The sequence below is a fragment of the Mesocricetus auratus genome, unplaced genomic scaffold (assembly GCF_017639785.1).
Source record: "Mesocricetus auratus isolate SY011 unplaced genomic scaffold, BCM_Maur_2.0 Super-Scaffold_100026, whole genome shotgun sequence".
Lineage (NCBI taxonomy): Eukaryota > Metazoa > Chordata > Mammalia > Rodentia > Cricetidae > Mesocricetus > Mesocricetus auratus.
The window spans coordinates 1,533,849-1,554,422 of NW_024429207.1; the positions used below are offsets into that span (position 1 = coordinate 1,533,849).

The 20,574-nt window shown below is 39.8% G+C and overlaps 1 protein-coding gene across 2 annotated transcripts; it reads right to left on the reverse strand.

Moving 5' to 3' along the window:
- Positions 1 to 3,810: 3,810 nt before the first annotated feature.
- Aga (aspartylglucosaminidase) lies at positions 3,811 to 16,746 on the reverse strand. 2 transcript variants are annotated; one of them, XM_040731837.1, is made up of 9 exons: positions 16,539 to 16,743; positions 14,338 to 14,491; positions 13,720 to 13,832; positions 12,791 to 12,903; positions 11,221 to 11,332; positions 9,708 to 9,783; positions 8,376 to 8,483; positions 7,533 to 7,666; positions 3,811 to 6,006 (listed from the first exon to the last, which is right to left on the reverse strand). In XM_040731837.1, the coding sequence occupies exons 1-9, from the start codon at positions 16,663 to 16,665 to the stop codon at positions 5,906 to 5,908; spliced, it is 1,038 nt and encodes a 345-aa protein (XP_040587771.1). In that variant the 5' UTR covers positions 16,666 to 16,743; the 3' UTR covers positions 3,811 to 5,905. The 2 variants fall into 2 exon arrangements, with proteins under 2 accessions (XP_040587771.1, XP_040587772.1); XM_040731838.1 differs by lacking the exon at positions 7,533 to 7,666 and having other exon boundaries at positions 16,539 to 16,746.
- Positions 16,747 to 20,574: the final 3,828 nt, after the last annotated feature.

Here is a 20,574-nt window from a genome sequence, read left to right on the forward strand (position 1 = left end):
TCAGATTTTGAGTGAAGTTGAACTGAAAAGTAAAGGACTAATTCTTTCGGTGGAATATTGTGTAGGACACTCTCTGTGGGAGATAAAGACAAATGTTTACACCCTGCAGATAAGAAATTGAAGGTGAAAATATAGACACCAACATAGTCTAACTTGGTAAAGCAATGAGTTTTGCTGGGGTTACTTACAGGAACATGGTAAGGGTTTACAGTACGGTGAGCAGAGCCAGCCAAAGTGTGTGATCATGTGGGATGAGAAGGCAAGGTCACAGTGGTGAAAACAAGTCCGGTCCCTGAGGCTTGCAGCATATTAAGTGTTCCCCAGATGCTTCTCAAGGAGACAAAGGACCTCAGCATCTCTCCTACTGAGTTTCGGTTTGCTATGCTCTGATCCTCCATGGCTACTCTATTTCTCCCTTTTGGACTGGGAATGCATGCCTGAGCTTTAATCAATCATCAGTCATTTAGTTTTGTGTTTGAGGTGGTACCCATGTGTGCCATGACATGTGGAACCCAGAGGACAACATGAAGGGCTCAGTTCTCTAGTTCTACTATGTAGGTTCTAGAGGTTGATCTCAGGCCACCGGGCTTGGTAGTAAGGGTCTTTACCAGCTGAACACATCTGGCTGGTCCTGTGAATAACTTTATAGGGGATTACAAGTGAAGAGTTGCCCTGAAGTCTCAGAGAAAATTCTGGACATGAATTTTTGTTGTTATTAAACCTCTCAGAAGTATGAGGAATCAAAACAGGATGGATTTTACATTAGGAGATGAAGACCAGTCTTTTGTGGACAAGTGGTAGATTGCTATAGTTTAAGGACATGTACTGGAATATCAAGTTAATAAAGTGTGATCTATAGTACAAAGATTAACTAAAGTAGAAGACTCACTTTACCTTTGAGCAGTATCTGCAGGCTGAGGGTCTGGATGAAATAAGAGAAAAGATGCCTGGAGGGCATTCTTTTTTCTTTTCTTTTCTTTTTTTTTTTTTTTTTTTGAGACAAGGTTTCTCTGTATTGTTTTGGAGGCTGTCCTGGAACTCGCTCTGTAGACCAGGTTGGCCTCGAACTCAACAGAGATCCACCTGCCTCTGCCTCCCAAGTGCTGGGATTAAAGGTGTGTGCCACCTACGCCCAGCCTGGAGGGTATTCTTGAATGCTACTGTTGTGCCATAATGATCTTTGGTTCTAGGAGGTATTTTGTTGACTCCTTCAGATTTTCTACAGAATTGTGCATCTCACTTCAAACACAGCTTTTTCCCATTTCGATACCACTTACATTTCTGGTCTTTTTGTAAGTTTTGCTTTATTAAGATGTTGAAAAGGAACAGTGAAAGCAGACTGAAATATTTTAAATATTGGACTGCTAGACAATATAATATATCTGAGGATGGTTTTCTGTGTTTCAAAGACAGAGTCTTCTGTATGTCCTCCCTTTGTTGAAGAATGGGAAGGGGTCTTGTCTGAAACTTTTATTATAAGGGCATGCACTAATCCCATCCCCGAGGTTAGCGCCCTCATGATTTAACCACTTCCCAGAGGCTCCATCTCCATCTCCTTCTTATCACCTTCAGTACCAGGCTCCTTAAATGAATTAGGGATGCAGGGATACCAACACCAGACTACAGCGGTAGGTGCATTATTTTTATTCCCTCAGTACAGAAAACTGAGACACAATCAAATCAAGCTAATTGTCAAGTTCACATAGTTAATCACTGATGGAGAACAGGGCTTGAATTCAAGTAATTAAGTTCCAGAGTTCGTCTAAGGCAGTGTGTGCGCCTCTGCATGTGTCTACTATACTGCATTATCTTAAAACTCTCTAGAGGGAAAATAAACCCCAATTTAATGTCTTCTGATATATGCAATGTATATAATAGCACTACCATGTACGATATTGCTTCAGCCTTACTGAGGGAAATTAAGTTAGTTTGGGATGTCTGATATTTATTTTACTGAACTTTGTTTTTATTTTTGATCAGCCTTAATTACAATGAACAGAACAAGAAAAGATGAAAAATGCAGGTTTTATTTAGAAATGGAGGGAAGTATTTTGACATTTATGGTGCTCAAGGGTTTTGCACAAGTCAGAAAGAAATGAGATCGATTACAAGCAATTAGAAGGAACTTTGTTTGCCTACATTCTTTCTACAATCTGATTTTCTTAAAAATATTATATGTCACCATTCACATTATAGAAATAAGATTTTAATTAGAGAAAATAAATGAACAAACACATCTAATGCGTCACTCGGAAAGGTCTTAAGTTTAAATCAAATGACCAATTCTTAATGCAGTATCCATGCACTGGAACCATAAATAACTTCCTTTCCTTTAACTCAGAGGCAAATAGGTTGAACATAGCAGCAGCAATTTCCATATATCCATCCTAAATGTGGTCATTTTTTATCCTTTAAGTAGACGTGATTTTCTCAGTCCTAAAATATGCCTTAAAAAAAAAAGACTGACCCTAGGTTATATAAGAAAACACTTATCATAGGACACTTATTAACCACAATCTATACTTTTGAGGACCTTATCACCTAATCTTTTAATTGTGTAAGATAGTTGAAAACCTACTGTATAATATGTGACACATTTATTACTCAAGCAAAAAAACAAGAAGCTTAGATCTTAACCAAAAATTGATGAGCAAAATGGCATAAATGTGTTATTTTTAGAATTGCTATCCAATTAAGAGATATGGTACCAATAGATATATTCCAATCAATTTTAATTATACTATTAAAGGTATAAGGTGAGCTTAATTGGGTCCTTAGGTCTAAATTCAATCACTGAACATCAGAACTCATGACATTTGAAAAAGAAGTTAAGCAATTTAAAATTATGGGCTTTGAAAGTATATTGCCTGTGTACAAAATATCTACTAAAAACACTGTGTGGGGACACCAGACCTTGTTCAGAGACCCACTTCCCCATCAGCCTGGGAGTAGGCAGCTGTAAGACAATGTTTACTAAAAACATGTTTACTAAAAACAATACAATGCCCGGGGCAATAAGTTCCTGAAAAGGGCTAGCCAATGGGAACTGCCCTGTCCTCGATCTTTTCCAAAGACTAACCGCCTCCTCAGACCCACCCACATCCACCTCTGGTGTCAGGGTACATAATAACCAGCCAGAGTAGGAATAAAGGGAACCTTCTTGAGGAGCCTTCTGGTCTGTGTTGTCAATCCCCGACACCCTCCGCACATTCTCGGACACAGGCTGTGCAGCCGGCGCGGCAACACTGTACCTACAATTTCTCCTCTAAAGTTAAAAGGAATAAATTGAGTGTTGATATTGAAAGTAGATATTTTTGTACTTATAGTATGAATGTATATTTCTAATAAGAGTCAGTACAATAAGTCAAGCTCTACTAACAATATTCTGAAAAAGGAGAAAATATGAATTACATGAAATACCTAATATTTAGTGTGAAGTATTCTGTGTCACCTGTTAAGTCACTATCTGAATATTTTCTTTAGTTACCATTTAGATAATTTAGATGGGCTTCTTAAATAAGGATTATTTTCATTATCTCCTGGTTCTCCTCAACCTAAATAAGTTAGTTACAATTAACAATCTCACCCACAAACAAGTCAGCCTGTTACACTGCCTACAAAGCTGACAGAAACCATGAAAGACATGTCAGAGACAAGGGTCTTGCTTACCCACCCCTCCTGGTAGTTTTAGAGTATAAAATGAGATATAAACAGGACCTTGGATGGAGGCTTTTGGGAACTAGCCTGGCTTTGGTGTCGGAATGCTTATTCCAGAAAGATCTTCCCAGTGTAAGCATCACACATGAACAGTTTTAGGAAATCTCAATCTTTTATTAGGGGCTGCAAACAAACCCACCTGTTGTTTGTTTCGCAGAGAAACAATGTGGTAGCAGACACAAACAAATATGCCCTCTCGAAGGAGGGAGACATCTTAGTCTTGTAAGAATTTTGCTATAGAAACACCCTTGAACACAGTACCATGCAGGTGTGAATGTTTCGTTTTTGCCACATGGTGAGGAATCACTGAATACAGGCTTCTTTTTCTTCTTCTTTTTTTAATGAAATATCCCTTAGGAAAACATCTGCAACTGCTCCAATAATTTAAAAACATTTTTTAAATCATTTTTTTAATCAACACTTTCTTAGGTATCTTTGTCTAACCAGGAAAAAAATCATTTTGAGGCTTTGAATAGTCTCATTATTTTAGTAATGTCCACAAAATTCCTTAACTGATTGGTGTGTTTTATGTCTTAGTCAGGATAGTCTGTACTGGACCATAATTTATGTTCCCTGGGTACCGTCACGGATGTCTATTCATTATGGTTTTCAAGGACACAGGTAGTTGAGAGCAGCAATCAGTATGCTGTCATGCTTGACAAAATACAAAAGGATCTGGGAAGGTCTCCCATTGCAAGTTCACTTAAAACTCATTGCCAGAACCAGAACTCCCTTGCAGCAAATCAGAGGGTACAGGAGTAAAACCACAACTTACAGGGGAAGTGGGACTGCTAACATTCTGTGGACAGGACTCATAGGGACTAAGTCAAACTGTGGCTAGCAGATAGAAGAATCGACCTGTAAGAAGTCATTAGTGAAATAATATAAAAATTATCCCAGCATGAGTCAATGCAAATAAATAAAATGTAACTTATCAAAACTTTTATGACAGACTGAGGTTAGCAGTTAGTACTATATTGGACATATAAAACACTTGAGTAGCGTTCACCTGAATCCTGTGGGGGAAATAATCTAGGTTTTTCCCTTTTCTGACATCAAACACTTCCTTTATGAAAGTATTGTTACTAAACTGGGCTAAAATGTAGTTGAAACATTCTTATAAACTGGGTTCAAATTTAAGCCCACCAAATTCTGTGCTGGTAGAGGCTATTTTGAACATGGCTTCCTAAATAATTGTGGTAGGCAAGATGGTAGGAGAATAAATAATATGAAATATTCTCTAGAGGTAACAAATAGTAAATATCAAGCTGTGTATATTAAAAACAAAACAGTAGTAAGGTTTGACAACAATACAATACATCTTATTAATGCCTACAGACTACAGCAATGGTGATTTTGGAGTAAATAATAATCTTGAGAAATTAAGACATTCAATGTCTCTGTAATTGTCATTCATAGATATTTGATATGGAAATTCAGAAGAAATGCCAAGCTAGACAGCACAATTACTGACATTTTCTAACTGCAACCCCTACCTCAGCACAAGAGATTAGTAAAATTACACAAAAGAATTCCCTAAGTGATTTTCAAAAGAAATGATCAATAATGAATATTAATTGCCCAAAGATCAGTGATATCAATGGATTAATAACTTTCATCTACTGAATGTTCCATCAAAGAGAAATCCAAAGAAAACCAAATAATGCTCATCATATAAATATAAATAACAAAAGTCATATATTTGAACAGCACTACTCCTACTTTGAGCTTACCACCTAATGGTCAGTGGTAAGGGACATCACTGTAACTTCAGAGATTCAGTTAGGTTGACTCTGCTAAAGTAGTGTTATTATGTCCCCAGGACCTGGCATGCTTGAATACTCTGAGTACTCAAATACACATACTGTATTTACAGTGGGATTGTGAAAACATATCCCAAGTGTAGACATTTCTTGCCACACTGATTAGAAATTCAAGTATCATTTAAAGCTTAAAAATATACAACATATATTCATGCATATTCATTCTCCAGTGGGAAACAGACCTTAAACAAAAATAATTAAATACAAATGTAGATACAGAAATGTCACTGCAGCATAATTTATTTTTGTAGCTAACTTACACAGGAACTTGAAATACATGAAGACCACTACATGATGTCAATCAGCAACTTTCCCGGCCTTAGTTTCTCTCCTCTCAAGATACACATGCTAACAGGCAAGGTAGATTAGATGCAGTCTACTTTTTCTGTAGTTGGCTGATTTTGTAGAGAATTATAAACCATGAAACTAAATTGGGTAAATGTTGGAAGTTTGTTGCAAGCAGCACCTTGAGCCAAAAAAAAAAGAGACAGTTAAGTATTACTGGAGGCATGTATCCAGAACCAATAAAGACGTCATCTGCCTAGACATTGGTTGTTGCATGGCTACATCAACATAATCTATCTACATACATAATCTACATGTTGCCCATAGTGGTAGTTAGTGATCACAGAAGAGGAGGAGATAAGATGGTAATAAAGTCTTTAAAAATTTACTATATGCGTGTATTTGCCTGCATGTATGTGTCGGGTGTCAAAGAGGTCAGAAGAACACAGACACCATGAAACTGGAGTACAGATACCTTGTGGGTGCTGGGAACCAACCAGGATCCTATGCAAGAACAAGTGCTTTTACTTTCCAAGCCATTTCTCCAGCCCTTACCTCACCCCCTTGAAAAGCAGACAACTAGCTGATTTTCCTCCCACCCCTATACAGTTGCTGTCACTTGATTATTCTACTCTTTCAATCCTTTCGTAGAAGAAATTATCAAAATTCTATTTCTCTAGCAACTAGAACAATCTCTTATCTATAAACCCTTCCTACACGACTGCTTCCCCTCCTCTCTGCTCGTTCACTCTCACAGAAAGCAAGAAGAGCCTTTAGTCAGTATGCTTTCTAAGTTTAGTTCTCGTCACACACCTGCAGGGGGAGAGGTCCTTCTACCATGGTGTTATTAGGAAATAGTCAATTTTTAATTCATAGAGTAAGATAATTAGCATCCTCCCACCCTGCTAAATGTAAATGTGGACCTTCTATGGCTTATCCGTTAAGAGGTAATCATTAGAAAGTGCCTTATTTCATACACACAGCAACTCCCATAACTTGCTTTGACTCTTAAATCTGACAACTTAAAAAGGAATACGGAATTCTTCACACGAGCTCTTCAAATACAAACGTGTGGGAAGCACAAGATCAAAGAACAGCAATGAGCAGTCTAACCTAATAAGCTCTATTGATCGGAAGCTGCGCAGATTCTCCATCTGAAAGCGCAGTGATGAGAGTCAGCAGTGGTTGACCTTAAATGTTGCGTAGCTGTGATTGGCTCACAAGGAAAGCAAACAGAAAGAAGACATGCCAAGCACTGCCACAATAATTCTGCCTGCCTATCTGGCTTATACACTAGGAAAAGCTTTTCTTCCTCAGAGCTAAGAGGACCGAAATGATTGAAATGTTTCAATGAATGAGAAAGAAGTAAAGGGCATTAACTTGTCCCTACCATCTCTAATCAGGGCATTTGACTAAATTAGCTGTCAACATGTGTTCCAGCCGAAGCAAAACTTTAGGGCAGATGCAAAAGAACTGATAGCCCAAAAGTAAAGCATGACTTCCAGCAGTCAAATAAAGCAGGGTTTTTAAGTATATATCTTCACATTTTACAGTATTGACAGCTCATCACTGACATTCACTCAGAACCTACTTTACGGACTCCCTGTTTAGATAGAACACAACACATCACATGCTCAGGTATTCAGAAGTGTCTGTCTTTTATAATCACCAATAAATTCTCACAAATAAAACACAGCTCTAACTTACCATAACTTCCAGTCACATTGGCACATATAACAGCCCCAAAGAATTCTGGAAAATACTTCTTCATTCTTGAAATCACTTTTTGGCAAGCTATGGTTGGGTCGTCTCCTTTTCTCATATATTCTACAGCTTGGTAGCTAATTTAGATGGAGGTGACAGCTTAATATCAGAGCACAGAATAAACACTAACTCCACATTAGGCTAAGTTGACATGAGAAAATCTGAAACGACCATACTGTCACATTTAGCATAATACCTATGAATGAACATGAGTCAGTAATTCCTGTCACAGGCTTGTAATTCCTATCAGGGCAAGCAAACCCTGCTACAATGTCATCTATTCAACTCATCCACCATTAATTTCAGATGAGGACTATTATTTTGGGCCTTGGCGGAATAACTGTCACTTTAGTAATAAGAACCAGAAGTCACAAATAAAGGTTATATTTGCACGAGGAAAGGAGCTATAATCTCAGGAGAAAACACTGCACATGTTCCAAACACACAGTTGTAGTTATCAACTGACTGCAGGGACTATATTGTCTACTTTTCTCAGTCACTGCACTATGTCCTTGCATCAATTAATTAAACGGACAGTAGGCATTTTCCTCTGTGAAGCATGGAGAGACACATTTCATTTCCCGAGATAATGACGACTCAAGGCAATGATCACAAACTAACTGGCAAAACAATAACGACCCCAAACCCAAAAAATTTTACTACATACAGTTTCATGCAAGACTCTCGTGCACACGAATTCAGACAACACACTACCAAAATCATCTGTGGCTGACATTCCTGTGTCTTCTAAGGATCTCTACAATTTACAAAGGTAGGAAGTCATACCTTGGCAGAAAGCGCAGTAGTATGTCACCATCCCCTGTGGCTGCAGCTGCCCCAGCCATGTCATCAGCGTAGGCCCCAGATCCAGGTATTGGTGAATCTCCTACACGACTTCGTGCACAGAGAACATAAGACTTTAGAATAGGAAACCAAATGTAAACTAAATCATGGTTAGAATTATTTCAAAATTAGGGGCTGTTTCCAACCACCATTGACTACTGTTTTAAGTAAATTCTTCACTAGATGGCATTTTTGTTTGTTTTTCAATTACAGTTTTCAAACAGCTATATTAATTATATGACTGTTTTCAGATAAATGTGCAGTGCAACGAAACTGAATTAATAGAAACAGATTAAAATATTGGTTTCCCAATAGTAGAGAGAGGGTGGTTGGGGAGATGTTGGTTGGCAGAAAAGGACTTTATTTTAAAACAGCAGAGTAAATTCTGGAGATCTGCTGTACATAGCACACTACATTTAGTAATAATACATTTTATATGTAAAACATAGATTTTGAAAAGCATGAGAGACAACGCATAAATAGCCTGGTTTAACTATTTCACTTTTATATCTATGAAAATATCATGCTGTACTCCAATAACTACATATTTTTATTTATCAAACAAACTTGTCATCAGTTTGTCATATCAGATCACCTGGATTTACAGTGACTGTCCTATTATTACACCTTTCGCAATTTCTGCAATACTTGAACCATTCTGAATTATTTTCTTACACTGCTTACACCAGTTTCCCCCTTTAATAAACCTATTTAACGCCTGTTTTCTACTTAAAAACAAAGTAACAACAAGAACAACAAATCCACACAAACCTACAACTCCTCAAGCCAAGGCCTTGAAATCAGGCTTCGGTGACTTGTAGTCTTAATCTTCACTACTGCCACATACTACTCCGTCCACGCATGCACGCACACACACACGCGCGCGCACACACACACACACACACACACACACACACACACACACACACACACACACACACACAAGCGCACACTCCAACTTCTGTTCCAGCCAGAGAAGTCCTCGACCCGAAGAGAGCTACTTGAATACACACGCGCCCTTTAGTCCTGTGTCTTCAGGTCTCAGTCTCTACTTACCACTCCACTGGCATCACTAACTACTCAGGTGCCAGATTAACCCCTGCCACTGCTGAACTCTGGCTGTGGTGCTTGCTCTGGCCATTAACACATTGGTAAAATGCTTTCTTTCACATGTATCTGTGAGGTAAGGGTCTCCTTTTATATTTGGCACCCTGGGAATACATTGCTTTACACGTGATACATATTTGAGAAATCCGTTCTTGGTGAAATACTAACCCAGGTATTTTGAATTTTAAACCATTTGTGGATGTGCCTGCAGCAGTATGTCTCAGCTTATCGATTACAACCATGCCTAGAGGTTTAAAAAAAAAGATGTAAGTACCCAATGTAAGGATTCAGGCATTTTGCTAGCCTGCCCCTGTCACCTGGCAGAATGTACTCTGGCAGTACCCTGGTCAGCTCAGGGTCCCGTGGTTGCATAGTCTGCACGCAGGTGCAAAGGACCCCTTTAAAAGAAAGACCTCACCCTCTTACAATCTCTTTCTGTCTCTTTTTCCTGCTGTTCCCCTGGGGCAGACAGGACTTTTCCTGTCTCCCTCTTCTCTTCTGTCCTCTCTCTGTGTCTCTTTACCTCTTTTCTCTTCCCTTCCCCCTTCCCTCCCTTTCTAATAAAATTTCTCACTAATCTGTCTGCCTGGCAGTTTGTCCCTCTACCTCGGTCACCCTCACTTACCATGGAATCCTCCAAGGTTCCCCTCATGCTTTATCATTAACGCCTAATGCTTCCTTTAAATATAGCCAAATAATGGATCAGCTGATGATTGTAGTAGTTTGAGGGACTGTGTCCCTTCTAATATATATCTTCACAAAGTGATGGATTTTGGAGGGCACCATGGGCAGGTGGGATGATTAATGAGTGATTAATACAAAAGAGACTGAGGAAACTAGACATGCCACCTATGAGTGTAATGATTACATGAGTGTAATGATTAATGCAAGAGGCCCGAGAAAACTAGATATGCCACCTATGAGCCAGGAAATGGGACCTAAACACACAAGGAATTTACCAGTGTCTACATCCTGGCTTTATCCCTAGCTACAACTGTGAGAAATGTCTGTTGTTTATAATCCATTAAGTCTATGGTACTGTGTCTTTACATACCAACTCCATTGAGAAAATAAAGTATGTTCTCTCATTAATTACAGGTTGAATAAAAGAAAAAATAAGAATATTGAAAACTGTATCAGTGATATTATACTATGTTAATGACTTGGCTTCATAGTATCATTGAACAACACCAACAAAAAAAGATCTCATATTCTTACTCTTCAAATCTACCACGTGCTTTCAGTACCTTTTCAAAGGCAATCCTCCCCAATCATTCATTTTGATTAAGAGAACTTGTCAATATGATAGCTCAGAAAAATTATTACAAGTCATTTTATATATATAGCAAATTACATGAAATAACCAAAGCATTACATAGTAACAACTTGATAATCTACATGTTGGTAGTCACTGATATTTGTTATAAGTAATTACAAAACTATATATAGATGCTATGATAGAATTATATTTATTTATGTAATAAAAACATGAATTTGTATGTGTTTAAGCTCATTACATATGTCTATATGTACATGTACACATCGTGAGAGAAAAAACACAAGAGAAGGGGATCTTTACTTAGCATTTTAAGTAATGAAAGCTGGCTAACTTCTGGTACATGAATATGAGCTATAGAAGGTCATTAAAATAATAAGTAAAGTTGTATAAAAAGTGTATTACCAATAGTATCATGACCATGGATATCCACTTCTTTGTAGGCAGAAGTACCCTGCTTCAAGACATCAGGTGGTTTATAGGGTCCACAGTATTTTGAAGGATCTGGTATAACTTTCTATAAACAAGATTCAAGGTTTTTGGTTAAAAAGGGTGTTTTGGGAACTGGCAAAAAATTGTGTACAACTGACAATCACTGGTGAGAAACCACAAAGACATCAGTAACTTAGAGCTCAAACGTGAACTTAATCTGAAGTGAAAACTGGTAATTCTCAAAATTGCATAATATAGATTAGATGGATACATGGCAAAGAACAAGTCAATGGATGCCACTTTTATATGTGTACTATCTTCAGAGTAACAGCAGACATAAAGACTTACTGCTAAATATATATTAATCTCACAGAAACCTTTACCTGTCACAACATGGTTCTCAGATGACAAATTCTGAGATTTCAAGCAAGACACGCTTTAAAAACCTTTATTTTTAATCTAGGTTTATAAGGTGTCCAACTTTGACACAGAGACAAGACATTGTCAGCTACAACATTCACACTTTAGAACTGCTCTCTCAAGTCGTAAAACACAACAGTGCTGCACAAAATGTCATGTTTTAAGTATTTCATGAGATTGTGTTACACATCACTCATCTTCAGTTCGCTTCAGCTTCATGAACCCCGCAAACCATGGACTGGACCCCTCTAGCTGCAGCTATTCTAAGTGAAAGCCTAAGATTCCTTTAAATACTAAAGGTAAAGGAATATACCAATAAATTTAGGTTATCTGAACAGAATGGTATTAGCTACGAACTTACTACAGGCTGAGTAACCCTTATCTGAAATATTTAAGACCAGAAGTGTTTTGCATATTTTTCAGATTTTGGAATTTTTACACGTTCTTGAAACTATCTTACGGATGGACTGAGGGTGAAGTACAAAATTCCCCTCTTGTTTATGTCCATCTATATGATTAGTCGAAGATACCAGTATAGACTTCGATGCATTTGTTCTTGGAAGGGAATGCATCATATGAAGTAGCACGGCCTTTTGAACATCTACTTTGGCATCGTGTTGGTGCTGGAAGTGTTCTGGACTTCAGATTTTCAGTTAGGGTTGCTCATCCTACTCATACCTTCTAACGTTAGCACTTTAGCTGTCTTATGAAGAATTTATTCTTTTGAGCTAAATCCTGAGGACTTTGATAATTAGGACCTAAGGAAGAAACAGATTAGAGACTAAGATGTTACAGAAAAGAAATCTGTGTGGCAAAAGCAAGCTGATTTATGGTAAAATTCCTATAAAGAACGCTGATCCCACTAGTGACAAACTAGACTTACTTTAAGTCTTCTATTCAATATATGGGCACAATCTGCATATGCTTCAAATGGATAATATCTAAGAAACATTTTGGATTTTGTTCCAAGGAAATACAAGTGAAGCCATGTTGCTAGAATCTGTTCCTTTCTTCACAGCAAACTTTGAGTTTACAAGCTATTGACAGAGAGCAGGAGTCATGAACTCCAGGGATCACTAAGCATTTTTCCATTTACTTTTTAAAGTTGAATTTGCATACATACTCTCCAATAATTTGGCTGGCAATTCTGAGCAAGCCAGTTTGAATGAAGAGCTTTCGAGGTGTTGGTAGACAAATCCTCACTGGTAAACCCCATACTTTCAGCAAACTTGGTGGCTGGAGATGAAAGAGAAAAGCAAAATCATGTACTAGAGGCATTCTGGGTCAGCTGTCTCTCACATGAAATATGGAAAGACATCTGAGGAGGATGGCACACAGGGCTTTTAAAGGAAGTTTTGGACATACAGGGACTGATTTGTGAATCTGCAGCTTCCCTGTGTCCTTTCTGTCACAGACCTGTTGGAGACCTCTGGGCTATGTGCCCATTTCTGTTACTGCCTCAATTCCACCGTCTCTGGCTTCTACCCTGCAGAAACTGCAGCCTTGCCTAGCACACATCTCCCATCTACAGAGAATTCTACTGCTCTAACTTGGGTGAGAAGAACCACAGACAAATGGATTCCAAAGACGAAAACATATCCTTTTCAGAAAGTCTGCTGTTCTATCCCAAGCCTATCAAGGTTGATTCATAAATATATCACTGATATAATTTTTTAAATCATAGGCTGCTCTATGATCTAGCCAATGGAACTTGGAAAGGACTCAAGTGACACAGCCATCTCTTTTTGGCACTACTGTCTTATATCGGCAGTACCCCCTGGGTCTTATACCTGCAGAAATGCAATGTATGAAGATAAATGACGATGAACCCTGTGTCACTAGCAGCGATCACCCATGGACAGATAACAACGGATTGCTTAAAATGCAGTCTTAAAGACAAAACAAGATTTAGAAGTAACCTATCCAGCTAACCAGAGATGAAATAAAACAGGTGTAATTTGAACTCGGGTCTTCTTTGATCTCTACTTCACGCTGAGTTCTATTTTCTTTTTTCTTACACTGTGTATAGACAAAAAGCAGTTTTCGAAATACCTGACTCCCCTACTAAAAGCGAGTGTGTTGTGTGCTCCAGGATTTTCCGTGCCACTCCGATGGCGTTTTTAATTCTCCTGAGGTCGCCCACTGCTCCCACATCCATGGCGGTGCTGTAAGGCAACAATGCCAGAAGATTTACGAAGGCGTTTTCTCTTGGTGCTTGAACAGAAAAATTGCATCTCTCTCAGCAGCAACGTGTTGAAGGCTAAACTCCATCTTACCACAGCCGTGAAAACAACCCGTAAAAGTTCACGGATCCCCACAGACAAAATTAAACAACAGAAAGTCAATGTACTGAATATCTCAACTCCTTATTTTAAATGTGGCTTTTAAAAGAGCCCATCAGGCTTCAGATCACTGAAAGCATAGCATTTGCAGGCGGCAGGTATTACTGGGTCAGGGGCACAGTTTTGTATTTCGGGGTTCTCATCAGTCAAAGCTACTTAACCACTTTGCTGTGATAATGTAATCAGGATGACATTTTGGCCTTCCTTCCTTCCTCCCTCCCTCCCTCCTTCCTTTTGTTAACTCTTTGTGTTTAGAAAAGACAGGTGCTACAAAGAGTGACCACACTAATACATAAGCCCACCACAAAAGCATAAAGAGCAGTCTTACCCATCCATGATCATGGCGTCCAGGGTGGTCTCCCCAAGTTCATCAGGGTTTCCTCCAAAGCCTACAGAGCCATCACATTGCTCTGTCTCACAGACAGCACAGCCATTCTCAACTGCATCCACAGCAGACCCTCCAGATGCTAATGTCTGCCACGCTGTTAAATTCCAATAGTGCTTATTTATAGACATGAATTTTTCAACGTGAAATGCAACCAGCCAAGAACATTTGGGGATGCCTATTTAAGTTTTTTTTCCCCTTTAACATTTGTACTGTGAGGCTGAAATTTTAACAAGTTATTTCATCAAATGGTCCAAAAGTGCTGCAAGGAAATTAGAACAATACCGACAACATTGTATCACTTATATCATATCACTAGTTACTATGAAGAATTCAAAGACCTTGGCTCTGAGTGTAAAGTGAATATTTACAAAACTTATCACTAGGGCTGGATGGTGGTTGCATACACATTTAATCCCAGCACTTTGTGCAGGCAGAGGCTGGCTGATCTCTGTGAATTCGATGCCAGCCTGGTCTACAAAGCTACACAGAGAAACCCTGTCTCAGAAAACCAACAGGGGCCTTGTGGCGCAATGGTAGCGCGCCAGATCAGAAGGTTGCGTGTTCAAATCACGTCGGGGTCATAAGTTGTGTTTTCCATTTCTGTGAGCTATAAATATTACCTTAAAGGGAAAGAAAAAATAATCCCTTGCCCGGCGTTGGTGGCGCACGCCTTTAATCCCAGCACTCGGGAGGCAGAGGCAGGCGGATCTCTGTGAGTTCAAGGCCAGCCTGGTCTACAGAGTGAGTTCCATGACAGCCTCCAAAACAATACAGAGAAACCCTGTCTCGAAAAACCAAAACAGAACAAAGCAAAAACTCATCAGTGACTGTTTCTTCTCTGTAACAAACGTGTCATCTTTAAGAGGGACAAGAGAAACTATTTGGAGACTGTTGAATGGGAAAGTATTTTCAATTACAGTCTTAAAATTTCTTCATTTGTTTTGTGAGATAGGGTCTTGCTATCTAGCCCAAGCCCAGCACAGCCTAAGTTTGTCTATAAGTCTAAATCTTACTACCATAGATAGCATCCTGAGAGCTGGGATTACAGCCATGCCACTCACTAGATTACTAAAATACGCGTAACTAACACTTCATTGACAACATTTGTCACAGTGAGTCTCAGCACAATATTACAACAGCAAACGATGTCACATGTGCGAATAAATCTCATCTCCATGCAGTTTTGAGATACATCTCAAATTATAATTATCGTTTCCAAGAGAAATGGACAGATGTGAAGCAATTCATGCCAGGCCACACAGTATATTTCAGAGGTGGCCCAATTTCAAAAGCAGTCTTTTTTTTTTCGGGTGTTGTGTGGACATCAGTGCATTAAGTGGGTATGTCTTGAAAGGCCAGCAGTATAATTCATTGAAGGCTGGTTTTTAGAAGTGCCCCTGTTCCATACTGGCAACTTACACAGAACTGTCCCCGACACTTGATGCTGGACTTCCTATGCTTATTATTTATTTGTTTCATTATTGTTGGGGGTCTTTTTCTCTGTCTGATTTCCCACTTTCTCATACCTGTTCATACAAATTGTCCTGCACTGAGTTCTGGAACCAGTTGTACTCACAGATGTTAAATGTGACAGCGGTCTCAAATGTGACAGGGTCGGGGGCTGTAGGGTACAGCTCCAAGAAACTCTAAGGGTAATTTTAATGCATAACCAAGGCTGGAAGCTGTCATTCTAACTGACAAGGGCATGCCAGGCATGGGTCAAATGTAAATGTGTCCACAGGAAATTACCAATTGTTTCCTAAACCGGGATCCAGAGGGTACTGGAAAACAGGAGGCATTCTTTCGAAGTGGAGTGTGGGACACCGAGAACATTATGGCATAAGGCCGAGTGCCACAAAAGTCAGGCAGGGGACCCTGGAGGAGTGAAGTCTGAGTGTGAGAGGTCAGCCAGCACGGTGCGGGAGCAATAAATGTACCCGAACCTAGCATGCAGCCGTGGCAGAGAGGATGGACAAAGAGGGTCGGGTGCCAGAGCGATGCAGGAGGAAGACTGGAAGGAGACCCGGCCGTGTGCAAGGCTCACCCGCCCTTAACTTCAGCAGGGCCCGGGCCCAGCAGAGCTTCCCGTAGAGGAGCTCGCACAGCGCGGCCACCCACCCCGGGCCGCCGCCGCTCCGCACCTGCCTCCGTAGCATTCTTAAAAGACCAAGTGTTGAGGACCAGGGGTAGGCGGCTGGAGCCCTGCGCCAGGGGGAAGCCAAGCAGGAACGGCAAGAGAAGCAAAAGCACATTCGACTTCCGCGCCATAGCTGGGCGGCGCCAGAAAAGTCCCAGCTAGCCGCGAGCCAGGTCAGTGGAGCAGCGCGAGAAAGGTCTCGGCCGAGTCAGACACTTAAACCCGTGATTCTCTTTGGTCTCCTCCCGAACGGTCCGCGAGTCTCGCGAGATGAGGCCTTCTGCTGACCCTTGGAGATTTTTTCTTCTTCTTTGCCTAGTTTTTTTTTTTGTTTGTTTGTTTTGTTTTTTTTTGAAGTCTGGTGCTCTGTACTGGTCATCTCTGAGGAGCTCTTTTTAGGTTTGTTTGTCTGTTTCTTTTTGTGCTGATGTGCTAATACACACATAACTTTTAGTGCCTTACTAAAGTATAGCATAGACCACTTAGCTCGCATTTAAAGGTGGATTGACTTCTTAGAGTGTGAACTTAAGCAACCCTGAGTGGCACGGCACTAGGAACCTCAGAGGACTGTTAGATACTACTTGACTGTTTCACATTTGCCAACTTACATGAAAATTAAAGGTAGGAAGCCGGACCAACCTAATTCGTAGCCCGGACTTACTCAAAAATTTAAAATAATCACTGGATCTAGGCAACGTGCTTTTGCTTGGGGCCAGACGCGTTTGAGGTATGCCGGGCACATCATTTCTTCACCACAGCTTTTTGTAGGACGTCCTTTTGTTATAAATCCCTGAGCTGGAAGGAAAGGACACGCTGGGCAAATAGAAACCTACCCTTTCCATTGCCCACTGAAGTGCAGAGTCCTCGCCTCCAGCCAAGAAGGCTAATTTTATTCTTTGCTGAAAATATTTTATTTTATCTTCATGCCTGGCACCATTGAGTACTAAATAAATGTTTGAATAAAAGGAGAAATGGGAGCTTTACTTGCATGGTACCGGCTGCTCGTTTTGATAATTCAGTTGCTGCGCAGATGTGTGAGCATGGACCAGTAATTCCATTGGGACTCTGGGGTGCCTGTCCATGTAGCCAAAGGAAGACATAATTTTAAAGAGCATCTATAAATCTATCCAGACTGGTAAAATATGAAGTAGATGGGAGTTGTGAGGCTTAGAAAATCTTCAAGGTTCTTATTGAATGGAAACTGACTCTGCAATTTAAACAGCATAAGATAGCCTAGAATTATCCCCAGGCAGGGAGGTGCTATTAAAAAGTTAGGTGTAATTAAAAATAAATGACACATGATCCTTCTATGGGGTTTTGGAGGAGGACCAAACTATTTGTGCTGTGCTAATGAGCATAAAGCTCATGTTAGGGGAGATGGGAAAGATGGATGAAACGGAATAAGAAAGCAAGGAAAACACTTATTGTCTTTGGAATTAATTTTCCGTAGCACCTGGGTTGTTATTTATAAGTTCAAAGAACTGAGACATGCCTTCAGAAATTATAAAATATAATACATGGAAAATTGGTCTCTGTTCTTGCAGCTCATTTGTAGGTGATAGAATTCCTGCAGCTGAAAAGGCCCAGACTCTTGCAGAGGCAAGACAGGCAAACTTAAGGGAACAAGAGAAGGGGGTAAAACCCTCCCCCCTCTAGGATCTACTTTGCCTTTTCTGCCAAGAGTCAAGAAACTTCAAAACTGATAAAGCTTTTAGTGTAGAAAATTTTATTTTTCCTAAGGACAGCTCAAACAAGGGTGTTAAAAATGACAGATAAACAATCTTCCCTTAGAGTAGACTGGGGTTACCTTGGATTTTACAGCATTGACACCCCTGTCTCATCCCCAAATACACATAGTTGGCTGAACAAATCTCTGAACTCGAAGGAAATTTTATTTAAATTTTAAGTTTTTCTACATCTTAAAACCTTGTAAATTGTATCTGTTAAGGAATGCAAGTTTGTCACATGATCACACACACAGACAGACAGACAGACACAGACACAGACACACATACACTCATTGTAAAAACACTCAAGCACAATTCTTCAGAGAGAAACCTTAACCCATGTTTTAGAATTGTATAATGTCCTTAATAATGTCTCTAGCTTGGCTCAGGCCGGCTTGTCCTCAAATTCCTTTCTTGGCCTAGTCAAGGTGTGGGGCCTACCCTAGGATGGAAGGAAAGCCCAGGATCTTGTGAGCAAGCTGTATTAGACTGCCTTCTTCCCACTGCTGACATCTCCCAGTACGGTGTGTCCACTCTCTTCTCCAGATTCTCTCCTTACTTGCACTCAAAATCCTGTGGTCTTGTGGCTTGATGAGAGAGAGAGAGAGAGAGAGAGAGAGAGAGAGAGAGAGAGAGAGAGAGAGAGGGAGGGAGGGAGGGAGGGAGGGAGGGAGGGAGGGAGGGAGGGAGGGAGGGAGGAAGGAGAGATAGAGAGAGATAAAGAGAGACTTAAGATGACATGCAGTCTCAAAAGAATCTATCCTCTCCTCTTTGGGGTCTTTGTAGTAGTCAGCACAGTACTCAGTCATTGTAGTGCTCAGTCGTTGTAGTGCTCATTGAAGTGCTCATTGAAGTGCTCAGTCATTGTAGTGCTCAGTCATTGTAGTGCTCAGTGGTTGTAGTGCTCATTGAAGTGCTCATTGTAGTGCTCAGTCATTGTAGTGCTCAGTGAAGTGCTCATTGAAGTGCTCAGTCATTGAAGTGCTCAGTCATTGTAGTGCTCATTGTAGTGCTCAGTCGTTGTAGTGCTCAGCCGTTGTAGTGCTCAGTCATTGTAGTGCTCATTGAAGTGCTCATTGAAGTGCTCAGCCATTGTAGTGCTCAGTCGTTGTAGTGCTCAGTCATTGTAGTGCTCATTGAAGTGCTCATTGTAGTGCTCAGCCATTGTAGTGCTCAGTCGTTGTAGTGCTCAGTCATTGTAGTGCACATCTACGGTAGTGCTCATCTTGGTAGTACTCATGGAACTCACTTTGCCTAATCAGAACAAGCACTACAGCTACATCCTAAAGACATCAAACCATTTTAGATGGTTGGTTTCCTTTTGTATGACTACCACTTGTTTTTACCTAGTCTTTGGAGAATAGTTTAGATTTGATACTTCTTCATGTCTCAATGTAACTGGAGAGGTTGGCTTGATTTTGAGGTGCTGATGTGTAGTAGACTAGCAAAAATTGCCTACAGTTTTCTTAGTATCTACTCCACTTTTTAATTTCAATAGTTAATTATATGTAACAGATATATAGTGCTACTGATTTTTAAAATTTAGCTATAAGATTATCTTTCTTCAAGATTAGAATACATCACTTAGTTATGCTTAGTAAAATGTCTGTATCAATAAAGAAAATATTCTTGTAACAATATCTCAGGCCTCAAGACACATATTTTAAAATTATGGTTAACTCCATAGAAGCTCTGACTAGCTCATCTAATCTTCCAGAGGTACGTATGCTTTTCTCATCTATGATACGGTGATAGCAATGATCTCTCTTTCTTTAATGAATGAGGTAAGAGTTAGAAGAACATGCTAATAATTAAGTAATATGCTTTAATTTTAATTAGGATTTACCAACTATCTATCGATTAGTGTCTGTATAGAATGCAGATATACCCATCAGGTGGCTGGATATGTAGAATGCACTTTAAAGTGAGCATGTAGAATTTGACTGCATTAAATGGGAGTTGCAAATATTTTCAGTCCACTTTGAGTTTTCTGAAAGCTAGTATTAATGTTTATGAAGCTGGTGCCTACCAGAGTTGGGAGATTTCTGAATTCAGTATGCTTAAGTCTTTCCAAGACTAAAATCTCCAGTGGAACCTTAAAAGCTGCTACAGATACTGTCATCTCGTGTGTGTGTGTGTGTGTGTGTGTGTGTGTGTGTGTGTGTGTGTGTGTATGTGTGTGTGTGTTCAAGGTTGATGGGTGGTAGTTGTGGGTAGCTATAAATCCCCCTCCTTTTCTCCTGAAGTTCATGGCTTTCAATTTATCAGTCTCTAAAGAATGGAGAGTTGAGTCTTTCCTGATAGCATTTGAAG